The 16,130-nt window shown below is 38.6% G+C and overlaps 1 protein-coding gene across 3 annotated transcripts in view; it reads left to right on the forward strand.

Annotated features, from left to right (window-relative positions):
- arap2 (ArfGAP with RhoGAP domain, ankyrin repeat and PH domain 2) overlaps positions 1-16,130 on the forward strand; it is a 134,675-nt gene that overhangs the window by 47,983 nt on the left and 70,562 nt on the right. For all 3 annotated transcript variants that reach the window (XM_041986600.1, XM_041986599.1, XM_041986598.1), the window contains exons 10-11: positions 2,734-2,840; positions 8,640-8,839. In XM_041986600.1, coding sequence (XP_041842534.1) covers positions 2,734-2,840; positions 8,640-8,839 — 307 coding nt within the window. The remainder of the gene's footprint in view (positions 1-2,733; positions 2,841-8,639; positions 8,840-16,130) is intronic.

Here is a 16,130-nt window from a genome sequence, read left to right on the forward strand (position 1 = left end):
TAATTATTCTACAAGACACACGGCCACGCTCTCTTTCCCTAACATAAAAACACATGCTTGTTTTCGCTGCAAAGCCGTGTATTTCCCAAAAAAATGCCCAATCAACAAAGATGGTGTTGATTCATTTTCTTCTTTGTTTGGTGTAATTAGTGTAAATTGTTTTGCTGGTGAGGAGCAGTCAGCGTGGAAAACAGAAATGATTTATAACTGGCACTGCATGACGGCGTTTACTGCTCCTCGTTTAAGCAGAATCTTGTAATACCATTGAGCTTTGGTGGAAATAGTGTTTTGTTTTTGCTCTCTAATGTCAGCTGCTCAGCTGACAGCTTACCTGTCTCAACCCCTGTCAGTGAGGATTACTAAAACATTTTTCAACTTCTACTTTCTCCATTTCTTCACTCTTCTTGCTCTTTGTCACCCACATCTTGGAGTCACACTTCCAGCAGTTCTTGTGAGCCTCTGTGAAGAAATACAGAGAATATTTTTCTGTATTGTCTTGTACACCTGTAAGTCTGAGTGGTTTTACCCTATTTTGATGTGTTGCTTATCTGTGTGGGTGCCAGGGCACTTCCTCTGTTTTTCTTTTGTCTTGGCTCAGAGCTCTAAGCTGTATAAAATGCTTTTAACTGCTGCAAGTGTTGGGGTCAGGTGGAAATGGGTGGAGCACGGTGCGATGCAGTTGTACATTGCAACTTCTAAAAATGGTTCCTCTGCATCTAACCCCTGTTTTGGAAACAGCCATTGAGAAACATTGAGGCTGAAAGCTTGAGGTGCTTTGGATTCCCCAGATGCAGCTTTGGCTTTTATAAAGTGCGGGTACAAACACACATACTCCATCTTTCTCAACACAACACACACCAAAGCTCTTTTTTTTCCTTTCTAAAACATGCACACGTCACCCACAGTCTCAGTTTGTGCGTCATCAGGTAGAAGAAGAAGAAGGAAAAAAAACTGTTTGGTGTGTCATTATTTTCAGCAGATTGCTCTAACAAATAACTTTAGATTCAGTGCCATCTTCAAACACACACAATCGCACCCACACACACAAATTAAAAGGTGATAATGACTCCAATGTTTTCGTGAGTCTACCTGTTTGTTTATCATTACAAGAACTCCTTTAAAAAAACAAAACTTTGATTTTAAGACAATTCCTTCATCTCAGGGAAATTTTTATTTGGATAAAAGAACTTTAGTGAATCCTGTGTCATGTGTTAACAAACCGAATATGTGCAATTAGTTTAAATTACATTTATCTTACACACTGTTTTATCCAAAATGACTTACAAGTCTTCTCCCTGAGCCGCCACCTTATCGTGGTGGAGGAGTTTGTGCATCTTGACGATCCTAGCGGCTATGTTGTCGGGGGCTTCATGCCCCTGGTAGGGTCACCCATGGCAAACAGGTGTCTAGGGGAGGGACCAGACGAAGTGCGGGTAAATTCACCCCTATGATGAGGACAAAGCAAGGACCAGGGTTTCCCTTGCCCGGACGTGGGTCACCGGGGCCCTCCTCTGGAGCCAGGCCTGGAGGTGGGGCACGGAGGCGAGCGCTTGGTGGCCGGGCCTTTTCCCATGGGGCCCGGTCGAGCTCAGCTTGAAAGGGTGACATGGGCCTTCTCTCCCGTTGGCTCACCACCTGCAGGAGGGGCCACAGGGGTCGGGTGCAGTGTGAACTGGGCGGCTGCCAAAGGCGGGGACCCTGGTGGTCTGATCCTTGGCTGCAAAACTCCCTTCTGCTGGGGGGGACTTGGACTTGACAGCGAGACATAGGGGGGCGTGATTGGGAGGAATGGCCCCGAGTGGTGTTTTGTTGCTGGACTTCTGTGCTCGTCATGGATTGTCCATAACGAACACCTTGTTCAGACATAAGAGTGCCCACATGTGCACTTGGCACCAGGACACTCTAGGCTGCAGTTCGATGATCGACTTTGTAGTCGTATCGTCAAACTTGCGGCCACATGTTCTGGACACTCTGGTGAAGAGAGGGGTGGAGCTCTCAACTGATCACCACTTGGTGGTGGGTTTGCTCAGATGGTGGGGGAGGATGCCGGTCAGGCCTGGCAGACCCAAGCGTGTTGTGAGGGTCTGCTGGGAATGTCTGGCGGAGTCCCCTGTCAGAAAGAGTTTCAACTCCCATCTCTGGCAGAGCTTCAACCATGTCCTGGGTGAGGCGGGGAACATTGAGTCCGAGTGGGCTGTGTTCCGTGCCTCTATAGTCGAGGAGGCCAGCCGCATCTGTGGCCGTAAGGTCATCGGTGCCCGTCGTGGTGGTAACCACCGAACTCGCTGGTGGACACCAGCAGTAAGGGATGCCGTCAAGCTGAAGGAGGAGTCCTATCGGGCCTTTTTAGCTATTGGGTTTAATCTTGTGCATACAGACGTGCAAGCATGTGTGCATCAGTGCATCATCACTATTTCAAACTGCATCACTTTTGGTATTCATATTTCCACTCCCCCATTGGCAGTAAATACAGTAGCCGTAGGCCATGTATCAAAAAGTATATAAAGAGATCCCTAACAGCATCTAACCATGCTGTTGTCAAGCAAGCTGCATGATTCTGGCTTCTCCTTGCTTCCTGTCAACATGGTAAAGCATGGTAACTGCTTCCACGGTGATCAGTTAGAAAATAATCTTCTTATAAAATATGCTGAAAATCTCTTTTGGGAGTTTTGTTAACAATTTTGTACCTGATAATCTCCATCCCTCTGTTCTGTGCTGCTGCTGTTCTTTCAGGACTACAGAGCTGGGCTGGCTATAGCCCAGGTAGAACTGACTGCTGCTAACATCAGAGACATGGACCGCAGGGGCTTTGAAATCAACACACCCTTCAAAAATTTCTGGTATGTCACCTCTTCCATTTGTTTTTGTGGACAGCATACAAGTGTTTTTTTTTTTTTTTTTTTTTTTATTTATTTATTTTTTTTCATCCTTTTAAAGATGAATGCTGAGTAAAATGTTCAGTAAAAAGTTTTCAACAGTATGAAGCAGCAAGGTGAACAGACATCCATATTCCTTAGCTGGATTACCATCTTCTTTTTTTTTAAATTTTTTTTATACCCTGTCCTGTCCAGCATCCTAACATACAGAACAGTGGTCTGTGTGCCATATTTTGCTTGATAGATTTGCTCTACCAATGGAGACATGCTATATACATGTCTGCACTTGATATTTTTATTATTTTCATTGTAATCTTATTTTCTTTAGTCTTTATATGTCAGTGCCAAAGACACTAGACAGATAGAGGAAGAGGGAAAAAAAAAAGGGAGAAAAGGACAGGATTAAAATGTGGAAATAACAGCTGTCTAGGCTGCCTAAAACACATCACAAAAAACAATATAAAGTACTACATGATACATAAAGAAAAATAGGTTAATGATGATATGAAAAAGTGCAGCAGTCATCAGATAACCTGCAGAGAAACGTACCAACACACAAACATCAGCAACATCTAGTCAGAAGCGGATGGAGAGATGAGCACGTTTGTGAGCGTGCACGTGTGAACGTGCGTGTGTGGCCATGCAACAAGGAAGAAATGTGTGCTTGTGGCCGTGATCACGCCGCACCCCAAAGCATCAGCGGGGGATGGGGGGAGCCCGAGGCCCCAAAGGCCCAGCAGGTCCACAGAGCACCAAGCCCAGGACAGCCAAAGACTGGATGGATTACCATCTTCTTCAAACACCTTTGTGTTGGAGTGTATTCTCTTGCTGCTGTATAAGCTCACTTTAATTTCAATAACTGTATATTAACTTAGGAATGGCAGTTGCAACAACAGATGAAGCTGTACACTTTTTGTTTTTTTGTTTTTTTAAAGTGTGCTCTTAATACATATGAAATTACCTCAACTGATATTTTTATATTGCATACTGGGAGTTAACATGGCACATCCGGCAGGATGGGGATTACAAAGTACACAGCCTGTGGATGCATTACTGGCAGTGAAGTTATTGTTTACAACAAACAGTTGCTTCCAGTGTTTCAGGCTTATATTCACATTCTGCACAGAGCTGCTAGTCCATAATGAGAAGCATGTAGAGTTAAAGCTTCCAATTTACATGTCTTAAATCAGCAGAGGTGCACTCACATGGAGCTCTAAAACATCAGAAATCTGGGCTTTTGCAGAAACAGAAGACCTACTGATGTCTTGTTTGTTTTTAATTATCCTACATATTTGTTTGCATGTAAAGCGCTGAAGTTAAATTTGATGAGTAGCCACTGGGGATGCATGTGAAGATGCATTTTAATATTGACTTTGAACTGCCATACTTTAAACCATACACTTGTGATCATGTTCTCCAACTTCGGCAACTGACGTGTTCTTTCAGTGGCTTGTAGCTCTTATTTCCAAAGATTATCTGATGTCCAAGGATCACCGTCATGGCTGTTGTGATTGATTTAAGCTAATGATACCGAGATTTCAAGGCATGTGTTAAGTATATGCCACATAATTAAGCAAACTAAACGGGTCCACAGAGAGCTAGCTAAACTAGCCTTTACGCATCTTGACTAAGAGGAACGTTATTGATCATCAGTTCTCTATTTAAATAATGCAGTGTTTTTTTTGTTTTTTTTTTGCTTTTTTTTTTAGACAGGGATGTGGCTTCTGTTTAATAAAAGAACTATTAAACCACTAAAACATTATCCTCATGTTTAAGTGAAACAATGCAATGCTCTGCTTTGTTTTGTATTTAAGTCAAAAGGCTAGACAACCTTACAAAATCATAGAAAATTATCAGGAATAAAAAAGAAAAAAAAGTTAAAGATTTAGGGGTGAAAAAAAACTTGACCTAGGAGTAGCATTGGATCAACGACCATATTCTAAAACACACAACCAAAGCAGTCAATAAATGATTAATAGGAATTAATCCAGGATTTGCAGTATAAGTCACACTTTGATTACAAAAAAAACAGATTCACAGATTTGCTGGACTTGTCCAAATCCCAATAAAGAAATGTGGAAATATGATTTTTTTTTTTTTACTGTTATGATGGCAATTACATATATTTAGTTGGTTTTCTGAGAATGGGGTGAAGCATTAAAATTTATGTGAAGTATGTGACTTCTGACTAAGTGTCACTCACCGGAATTGAATTAATGTCATGTAGCAGTGATGTTACTGGATTTCCTGACCAAGAAGCCTGTTCAGTAAGTTGCCTTTCTTTCCATGCAGCCTTATTTTTATTACTTATTTGTAATAGATTTTAACTTTGTCATTTAAAAAACAAGTCCAGGCATGTATGGTGCATGTGCAGCTATGCCTCTGCTCTAATGAGGCAAAAGAGTATCTTCTTCTAAGTTTGCTTTTCCTTCACTCATTAGCACTTTTTGTCAAATCTCTTCCAGAAAGCACCTTGTGAATCACTGAACCAAAAACACAACTAACAGACTTATCGATCATTGCATTGTGCACACTACGTGGAAATGGGGTCTTGTACGAAAAAACCCACTAATTATTGATCAGGGTTGTTTTTATGAAGTCTCCTTCGAGAGCTTTGTGCAGGTATCTCTGCTTCTGTAGGGCACAAAGCCTTTCAGGTGACTCCTTTCCCCTGAGGGCCTACAATCAATGAGCGTGCTGCTTGTTTGTGCTGTAATGGCCCATTTAGAATACAAGCATGACAGCTGCCTGGAAAGAAGGCATGGCTCGTTTGTTTGTGCACGCTTGTTCACCGTTTTCTCTTTACCCCTTTCTTTTGCCATGTATAAAGATTTTCTTTTTCTCTTTTCGCCCTCATTTCTGTAGCTGTCTGTTGCATGTCCAATCGATCTGTTTGTGGCCGTTCCCTTAATAGTCCCATCTTTGGCTGCTTCGTTAACAAACCTGTTGTAATTGGACCCCCAACAACAACAAAAAAAGTGAAAATAAAATGAGCTCAGGTCTTCAGAATTGCTTTGATAAGGTGACCGCTAAAAGGGGTTTATACTGTGTGAGAGTGTGGTTGTGAATCAAATCGATTGGTGGCCCTGGGAGCGTTCTCCAACCTGCGCAAGGTGGGGATTAGTGAGAAACTCATCTAATCACTTTAAGCTGTGGAGACTTACTTTGGCTTTTCTATTGTTTTGCTGCCTTTAAATGGACAAAGTGTTCAGTCTGTTGTGGTGGTAGATATACCAGCAGACTTTTGAGTACAGAGAATGACAATGAGGCTCAGAAGAGACTAAATGATAGAAAGCAAGCTTTAAACTTTGGAAATAAGAAAAATTTGATAGTCTTGAGCAGAATGTGCATATACTAAAGTAAAACTGCAGATAAGTCCCCTTTCAAGGGCTTAATGGGGAAAAAAGTTTTTGTGTTGTGATGTTATATGCTGTAATATTTGGACGGCATCACAATTTTCAGTAAATAGTGTGCGACAGCTGAAAAAAAAGTGATGGTGGGAAGTTCTTGAACAAAGATTTTAATAAGCAGAGCAGAGCAAACCATAACTTGTCATGGCAAAATAACAAAACACAAGAAACAAACTATGATTAACAGAAGGTGCTGATATGCAGGAAATCCAACAAATGCCCAAAACACTCATTCAAAAAAACTTCAAAACAGCAGGAACAGGCAAAAAGCCATGATGTGATCTGGCAGAGAAAACTGGACCCGTGAAGGACTCTGCACAGAAGGACTTGACTGCATTGTCTGTGCATGCCTCTGTACAGAAGTAGGAGCCACTGCTCCGCAAAAGGCCATTATTAACTTCTGTGCAGTCATTTTTCTCAGTCTCCTTTGTTCATTCATCAATTTGCCCTGATTTTATCGGTTCAGAGTGTGCAGGTACTTACAAATTGATAAACAAACGTGAAGCATCTATTGCGTCTGTAAATACTACGCACTACATGACATTGTGTTATCTTCTTAGCATTCTTCAGTTGGAAAGTGACTGGTAAGGAGTTTAGAACTGAATGAGCCTTTTTTAGACCTTCCTTTTATCTAAATATTTGTTCATAAAATTGCTTTTAAAAACAGGCTGATTTCCCGTCTTCCATTGAGTTGGACGAAAAGTTTGATTCCAATCTGTCTGCCATATGCAGCTAGAAACTTACCTGTTAGCCAAGCTTAGCATAAAGACAGAAACTGAAATGTATCATCAAGCCACATGTGTAACGGGTTTAAATCAATACACCATTTCAAGAACTGATTTAGTCAGTTTCTGTAGCATATAGTGTTAATGACCCTCTCTCAGTAAGGATTTAAAATGGAAGAATCTTCCAGTAAATCATTTCTTCAAACATTTCTCTCATTGAAAGTGACAATGTAAATTACCCACCTTGTATTTTTAATCTGTGTGTTACTGAATCTGTTGCTCTCAGTGAGGACCTTCATTGCCTTTTAACTGGCTAAATGATCTGTCAAAAGTTGTTTTTTTATGTTTTTAATTGTGTAATTTGTTTTTCTGCTCTCCGAAACTTGTCCTCCAAGCTGTAGTTTATTTTGTGGCTTCATTTGAGCCACCACATAAAGTTGTCACTTCTTGTTCTCTCTTGCTCTGCTCTTCTGTGATTTTTGGAGGCTGTCATGTAGTTCAACAGACGGTGTGAGCAGTCGTCTCTTTGGATGGGCTTACGGCCTGGGGCCCATCCAAAGAGACGACTGGTCACAGAACAGCTGAACCCAATCAACCTATTGATCTCTGCTGGGTTGCTTGGTTGAGGCTGGCCTGGTGCACATCCTCCGCTCCAGGCAAAAGTCTCCCACCCTCACTCTCACCCCTCAACAACTGTTGTCATGGTGACCAGTGGTACCATTTCTTCGTTTTAAGTGCTAAGGTGCTCTCTCTTTCCTTTTCCTCTGCTTTCTATCTTTGCCATCTATGTGACCCCTGTTTGCACCCACAAGTGCACAAATTCTTTCACATCCAAAGCATATATGTAGCTAATTGTAAGATATTAATTACTTTAACAAAAAAACAAAACAAAAAAAATTTAAGTAAGTGTCAGAAATCTTTGAAGAAGCATATGGATGATTTTAATGGGAGGTTCAGTATATAAGGTCACTTCTTGATGAACTCATTACAGTTCTACTAGTGATCAGCTCATAACGGTCTCTGTAAACACCAGCCAGAATAAATGATATATCCTTCAAAGTTATTCCTGTCCATCATGTTTTTTTGAACTATGACCATCATTTGGCAGACACATTTTTCTTCAGTATATCCTGATACACACAACCTTAGAACCAAGATTCTTATTCCTCATCCTTTTTTCTTTCAATTCAGTCATTTTCACAGGGACAATTCTCTTGTTTAAAGTCATGATGGAATTTGTGTTAAACAAATTTTTTAAAATGTATATTGAAGCTTTAAATTGTTTATATGCGTAGATTTTTCTCATCATCATTTCTCAACTTTCCTGGATCTAATGTTGAAATATATCCTGAAAATATGTCCTGCATTAAAGCTTTATAGATTGTAGCGTTGCATGCTGAGACAGATTGATTTACGTGACCCCCCCCTATTAATTTCGCCAAATCGATGGCAGCCACAAAGACGTACACACTTAGCAACTCCCTCCCAAAACTGCTCCAAATATGACACACTGTTGTCACACTGCCAAGCACTACTATGCTGTTTAATTGCTCTCTCAAATCAAATCAATAACAGTGAGGTATGTGTTGGGGCTGGGGGTGGGGGGCCAAAAAAATTGATTGTTGCAGCTTCACGGCAGAGTCAGAACGTGAGAAAGCGGAGTGGATTGAAGCGGTCCAAGAATCGATTGCTGAGATGCTGTACGACTACGAAGTGGCAGAGAAGATCTGGTTCAACAAGGCCAACAGGAGCTGCGCTGACTGTGGTGCTCCGCAGCCGGAGTGGGCGTCGGTCAATCTGGGCGTGGTCATCTGCAAGCAATGTGCAGGTAAGACAAAAACATGCTGATTTACTTCCCCCCATTGACGAAGTATTATTAAATGTTTCTTTTTTTTCATTTCTAAATGAAGGAATGTTATTAAATTACCTTACTGAGCCAGACAAAGCAGCAGCACGGTTGGTACATAATATGAAAACCTGTCTGATCTAACCTTTGTCTAATCATGCTGCTCCAGCTCAGTGACACAATCATACTCCTTTATTTGAATACAAGAAATAGAGATCAAAAGAGCATAGTCATATTAATGGAATCAGAAAAGGGTAATAGAATTCATAAATGGGATATTAGAATGTAAAAATTCTCTGAAATAGATGAAAGTTGTTTTGAAAATATAAAAGCATGCTAATTGAACTTATTTATATCAATAAAGTTTTTCTTTTTTTTTATTTCATTGCCATATTTAATAATTTCACAGGCAGATTTATTTATTCAACTTCAATGGTTTAATATTTATGGCATTCCATATGCTCCCGACTCATACATGCTGGGAGCAGGTGTTCATGCTGATAAACATACTTTACATACAGAGAAATATAAAGAAAACATTGCTCTAATGTATTCCTGCCTACGCAGTTTCATGTGATTAAAAGCCAGTAACCCGAATAAACACGCCTCATTTGATAGTTATTTCACTATTATAACAGTAGTTTATCACCTGTTGGGAAAGACCCTGCAATTACAGACCCCCTCCCCCAACCAGGATGAAAAAACACAGAGAATAACATGTAAGGAAAATAAGTCTTTTAATTTTCTTAAGAAATGTTCTTTTTTGTTTGTTTTGTATTTTATTAACAAATTGAAATGCAGTCTTCTAGGATTACGATAAGTTTTATATAATATGTTATTTGAAGTTTCTTGTTTCTATATGATTTCAAACTAAAACTGTGTCAACAATCTTTATTATTAAAGTAATTTTCATAATATTTCTGAATATGGAGTCATTTCTGTGAGGGAGTGGTTTTGAATTTCATTGTAGGCTGTTTCGTCTATCTGAATTTAACATTATTTTTAGTCAGCACAAGTCATGTCAGCATGTCAACATGCCTTTATTCTAAGGGTTCTTTTCTGTTAATCACATTGTAAAAGCCTGTTTAAAATAGCAATTGCTTGCCAACAGTGCTACTCTCAGCCCTATGGCTAATTGGCTAATCATCAGTTATCATGTGGTGCTCACTGGATTGACTGTTTTTAGACAGAAATCACTTTTTATGTCACAATGCCAGGCATTCATTCAACTAGGTGGAGTGGACAGACCTAAAAGTCCTGTACTGAGGCAACTGCTAATGAAAAATGTTCCAACATTTTTTTTAAACACAAAAAATGGCCTTATAATTAAATACAATGAAAAGTTGTTTTTTACTCCCTCCAACTTTTCAGTCTTTTCTTTTTTAGAATTTCATGTGTTCAGGGTTAAAATGCAATGATATGAAAAGAAATTAGGACTCTTTGCTGACAGCTCAAAGAAATACCGTTTTAACCGGTGATGTGGGAGCACAAGCAAGCGCTGTTTGGTTATAAAAGGACACAGGCTGCAAAGGAAACCATTTGGAAATACCAGCAGACACCATTCTAATCTTATATGAATAAAATTTACTTTTCTCCCAGGTTATAATTTAGAGCATGAAACCAAAATAAACATCATGCTATGTGTGAAAGTTAGAGACAAGACACACAGTCATGCTAAACTGAAAAGATGAGTGTATTAGCCCTGAGTTCTGCTCCACTGTATGTGAGGTCTGACGTCTGGGCCTGTGTGAGTATGTACTCTGACCCCGAGGCTATTTTGGAATAAGATCTCAGGTGATAAGCCACTTATGAGAGTTGGTGTCCAGGCTCTGGACTTTCTAATCTATTTGGCAATGCTGGATGGCTCAGATGAAATGACAACAAAGATTAGCCCACAGGCGAGAACCTGGGGGATCCCGGGCTGCTTCTTGACCCACTAAACATGATTAGAGAAAAGCGCAGTGGACACGCTTGATGTAGAAGGAAATCTAGTCTGTGTAGGGTTTTTTTTTTTTTTTTTTTTTTTTTTGCATGCTACTACACACTCCTCTTTCCACCTCTAGATATCTCCCAGTCATACATAATGCAATTCTTCACCCCACCTGTGTAATTGGTACACATCAGATATCCAGCGTCTCCTTTCAAATGCCCTTAAATGATTTCATTTGCAGAAGTGTTTAATATTACATTTTGTCGACATGCTGGGAGCAAGAGGGTGAATATCTGCAGTGAGGAAGATGTCCTACTCTCTTAAAATTAGGCTGTAGTCCATTTGGAATACCAATGCCTGTTTAGGCTTTTAATTAGCTCTTTTACACTTTATTGTCATAGAAGAAATACCGAACAAGAGGATGAGGTCAGAAGTAATAAGAGAACTAATAGTAAAATGAATAATCCTCAATTTGCTCTTTTTGTGCCAAGATAGAATTGATTGTAATTGTGTGTAACTTTTAGGGCTTGTTTGTGGTCAGTGTTAAAGATGCATATGCATGCAGATGGAGGCTTTTGTCCATGCGCTGCATTCATTTTTTGCGTATTTTAGTAAATTGTCAGAGAGCTTGGCGATGTTTACCAGAACAAGGAAACATAGCAGCACGGCCAGGAATCGTGTCGTGTGTTACAGCTCAGGTGCGACCGACCAATGAAAGAAACCAACAAGAAGGAGACAGAAATGGTGGTACTTTTTGAAGAGAAGTTGTGTGAATGTGTATGGAACTACAAACACGTCTATGATGTTACCTCACCTGGGCATAAAGAAAGAGAAACAATTTCATGTTTGCTTTTGAACGAATATTAGCACCTTCCAGTTGGGTCTTTAGGCAAGACCCTTAACACTACTGCCTAACCACTGTGAGTCACTTTGGATAAAAGCGTCTGCTAAATGCCTAATGACTAATAACCATGCCAATGTTTGACAACATTTGAAACAAACTAGCTAATTATGCACATTAAGGGAGCATTGTTGAGCCCTTAGATGTTGAAGAGTTTTACACTAAAATATTTTGTCTTTTTATGTAAAGTTCGCAATTAATTAGCATCTGTAAATTTTGCTGTTACAGTAGAATGGCCATACATTAGGCCTTTGTTTTAACTGGTTTTCCATAAACTTGAATTTTATTTAAAAGTTCTGTCATCAAGTGGGAAAACCTCTTTCCAAAATTTAGGCCACTAAACACTTTTTTATGTTTTCACATGAACTATCTTGATGTAAGTCACTTTGGAGAAAAGCCGCTGCTAAATGACAATAGAATAGAATAGAATCAGCTGTCCCAGTTTATTCATAACAAAACCTGTTCAGCCAAGTATCAGCATCCTTGTTTACTGGAAAACAATGCGCGGTTACTTCCTGCAGTAATTTTGTTGGTCACCAGGAGGCAGTAAACCAACATTTAAATGTTTTACTAACTTATTATCAATTTGAATCGATTCAAATTAAATAAATCCAATATCGATTCATAGAAATTGAAGATGGATTTTTTTATACGTCCTTTTTATACATCCTCTGTGGATTAAATTTACCTGTAAAGTCTTTTTTGGCATATCACCGTTCACATTAGCAGCTAATGCTAACACCACTTGTGCCACCATATTCCACAACAGGAAGTGATGTCACCACGCACATAAGTACTTTATAAATCCGACATGGTCATTTAAAGTCGCATTTCCTGGAGCGCAGGTTTACACTTTGTATTTTTAACAAAAAGTAAAATGTCGGATGCTATTAATGTGATTTACATGACGGTGACCTGCACTGGTGAAATGTAGATAGCGTTGTCATGGGAACACGCACAGCTGAACAAGTTGAATCTACGTCATCAATTTCTTAAAATGGATCCAATATCCTTTGTAGGTTTTATTACATCAACACATTGTCTGAGGTCTGAACTTTTAATATTTAGAGTGTCTCCACTGAATAAAACGGTGAAATCTGGACATTTAAAAAGTTTAACTTTTTTCTGTCCTGACTGTTTTTTTTTTTTGTTTTTTTTTTATCACATTTCTGGTTGTTGAACTGGGTACACGCTGTATTGTTCGGGTCTTTTAGAAATGCATGTAGGTGTGTCAGATCAGATTTTTACAGTAATCCTATTGCCCCCAGATAACTGATTTTGATTGTCAAGTAAGTGCACTTAGTGTTTTTTAAAAATAGTTATCTGAGAATATCTTTAATAATCAAGAAAAATAGGTGGTGTTACACAGTTAGCTGTAAATGAATCAAAATCTAATAGAATTTATTTGAAACCTAATTAAAATGGACTGTTGTGAATCGAATCGATTCAGGAAATACCCAGCTCTATGTATTCTTAGAAAATTAACACACATTATGGTTTTATGTTATGACTCTGCTTGTATTGCAGTTAAGTGCCGGGGAAATATAGGTGAAAACAAAAAGAGGTCCCTTTAATCGAAAAACTAGAATTGTTAGCAACCTGTTAAAAATAGCTGCATTCTGTTGTTGAAAATGTTGAAATTATTTTCTCATCCACTGCTTCCAAACACCAGCCAAAAGAGTCCCCCTGTTCACATCATATCAAGGCAATGACAATTCTGAAACTAATCAGCATCAACTGGAACACAAACTAAATTGTCTACTAAATTTCTTCAACAGTTTTAAGCCAGTATGGCTAATGTGGAAGGAGGCATTAGCCTAATTCCACACTTATAGCATGATCCGTATTTTGTATTAGTCCAATATTTGACCATTATGTTTTTGTTTTTTTTAAATGTAAAACAGTTACTCACATTTTAACTTTTTACAACTTTTTTCATAAAGCAATGAATAAATTGAATATCTGCCTTTTCCGTTGATTAGGCTTTGCTATGTTCTTTAGCCAGTGGCCAACGTCATCTACCATGTGGTAATGTGTAAGTAAGTGCTATTCCAAGTTACCAAACCTAACATAATATTTTGATCCATTTATAATGGAAAGAAATTAATAGTTACATTTTAGATTGTAAATGAAACGTCATCCATCTTTCATTCTTAATGTTTTTTATTAACATTTTATCCAAGTTCTGAACACTTATCCTGGCCTTTTAAGTTTTCAAACCACATCCCTTTTTTTTCGCTTACACCAATTTATACCATTCATCTCCACACTCATTATCTTTTTTTCTTTTCTCCCACCATCCAACACAGCTTCCAGAGTGGAAATGACATTACTTGAAATGACCTTAAGACTGGTACCCACAATCATAATTATGATGCACTTCTTTTAACCAGGAGGCAACTTATAGACTTGTCTTCTTGCAACAGTTGCCACGGTAACACAGAAATGCAGTACTCATTGTCTCGCTTTGACTTGACCAAGTAAGGGAAAAATGCCATACATGTACAGAGGGCTGGAAAAGTGCTCTGTGAACCGTCACTGGAGTCACTGGGAAAGTTTTTAATTGGAGGTGAAATCCACAGTGGGTTAAGCAGTGTTTCTTTTTTTATTTCTGTGAAAGCTGTCGTGATGGGAGTGCCCTTCTGTATATTGTTTCTGTTCCACAGGAGAGATGAAGGCATTAACAACAAGGAAGACCTCTCCGTATACCCTGTGGCACACGTGCATGCTTGCTTTTTTTTCAGCTTCATTACCCTTACACAAGTTAAAATACTCCTGCAATGACGTACGGCTCAGTAGATGGAGCACGGCCATGGCTTTGCAGCAGGCACTCAGTTAAATGTTTTCACTCCTTCAAGATAAAACTGACAAATATTAAAGGCCTTCACTTTGAAAGCAGGACATGAGATCTGCTTTTTTTTATTTAACTTGAAGAAACCACATTCAAACACAATTCTAGTTAACACAAATTCATTTAAGAAAATCAAATGATAGAAGGGAATGTCTTTTACACAGCAGGACTAAGCTGGTACATGGTTGATCAGCAGAAATCTGCCAGTAATACCAAACTAGTATTTTTGTATCCATTTGACTCCATTAGTCTTTTTAACACATTCATTTGCTCAATTAATACCAGTTGAAATGTAAAGAACTTGGCAAACTATTTATTATTAAGTTGATTCATTTTATTTGAACAATAGGGTTTACTGCCGCCTTCTTGAAATATTGAATATTGAAGATGTGGTTTAAAAGCTTGTTCAGGTCTTGGTCTGTAATTATCACATCATCTTCAGCTGATTGCAAAGCAATTGATCTTTAGACAAGGGTGTGTGAAAGTGTTATCAGTGTTCATGTTTTGTCATTTATATACAATTTTTTAAGATTAAATAGAAGTTGAACTGAGTTTTTTAGGTTTTGAAAACGTATTTTCTGCCTTTGATGTTGTAAGACTTTACGATCATAATATCATGTGATTTGTTGTTGATTTTGTAGTAAGTTGACCTCGTAGTAAAGTCACCAAATGTGAATGAGAACGGTTTCACTATGACAGAGAAATATAGATAATAGGTTTTCCAAGAACTTTTGGGCTGCCTGTCCTTCTCAACAGGCAGCCGATGAGGTATTTGTTTCACAAACGTTATTTTTCCAGCTAAACTTGTTTGTTAGTTTGTCATAATTTTAAACCTTTTTTGTACTCTTGGGGCATGGAGGCATGGTAATGATGGAAACCATACAGAAGACATGCCTGTGTAATAAATGCCTGTGTGTAATAAGAAGAACCGGCCTGTGATGCTGTGAAGAGAGTTGGTATGAATATAAAACTGCTCTGATTAATCTTTTGAAGCCAGTAAATATTTCTGAGGCTCACATATTGATCCCCAGGATTTGTAACTCAGCCCTTCCTTGTTTTCATGACATGCAATAACTGCTTTTTATGCCCAGGTTAGAGAGGTATGGGGGCATGAGAACTTCTGTTTAGTTAGGGTTATCTATATGGACGCCACTCAGTAACAGTTGTCGGCTCCTAATTCTGAGATTCTTGGACTTTGTTGCATGCTTAGCTATTTTTATTTCTATTCTATGAGGACCATTGGAAAAGCTTCACTGTGCTCCTTTGGATGGAATATTCCTTCATTAGTCCCTCAGTAGAAATAGTTGTCAAGTTCATTGTAGATTTTGGAGGTTTTTTTTTTTATATATATATAGTATCTTCATTCTGTAATAAATCTTGTAGTGTGACGTTTGATTCTAAACTTTCCGTGGTATTCAATTGAGTCCACTTGTTGATTTTTGCTCATCAGCTATTTAATTTTTAGTGTGTTTTGTAGTTGCTTAGAGGAATCATAATTTGTATGAAGCGTTGAAACTTGCACCGCCTAGCCTCTTTTAATGTTAATCAGATCATAGTGTAATCATGCAAAATAAATAAATAGATAAATAAA

The sequence above is a fragment of the Melanotaenia boesemani genome, chromosome 5 (assembly GCF_017639745.1).
Source record: "Melanotaenia boesemani isolate fMelBoe1 chromosome 5, fMelBoe1.pri, whole genome shotgun sequence".
NCBI lineage: Eukaryota > Metazoa > Chordata > Actinopteri > Atheriniformes > Melanotaeniidae > Melanotaenia > Melanotaenia boesemani.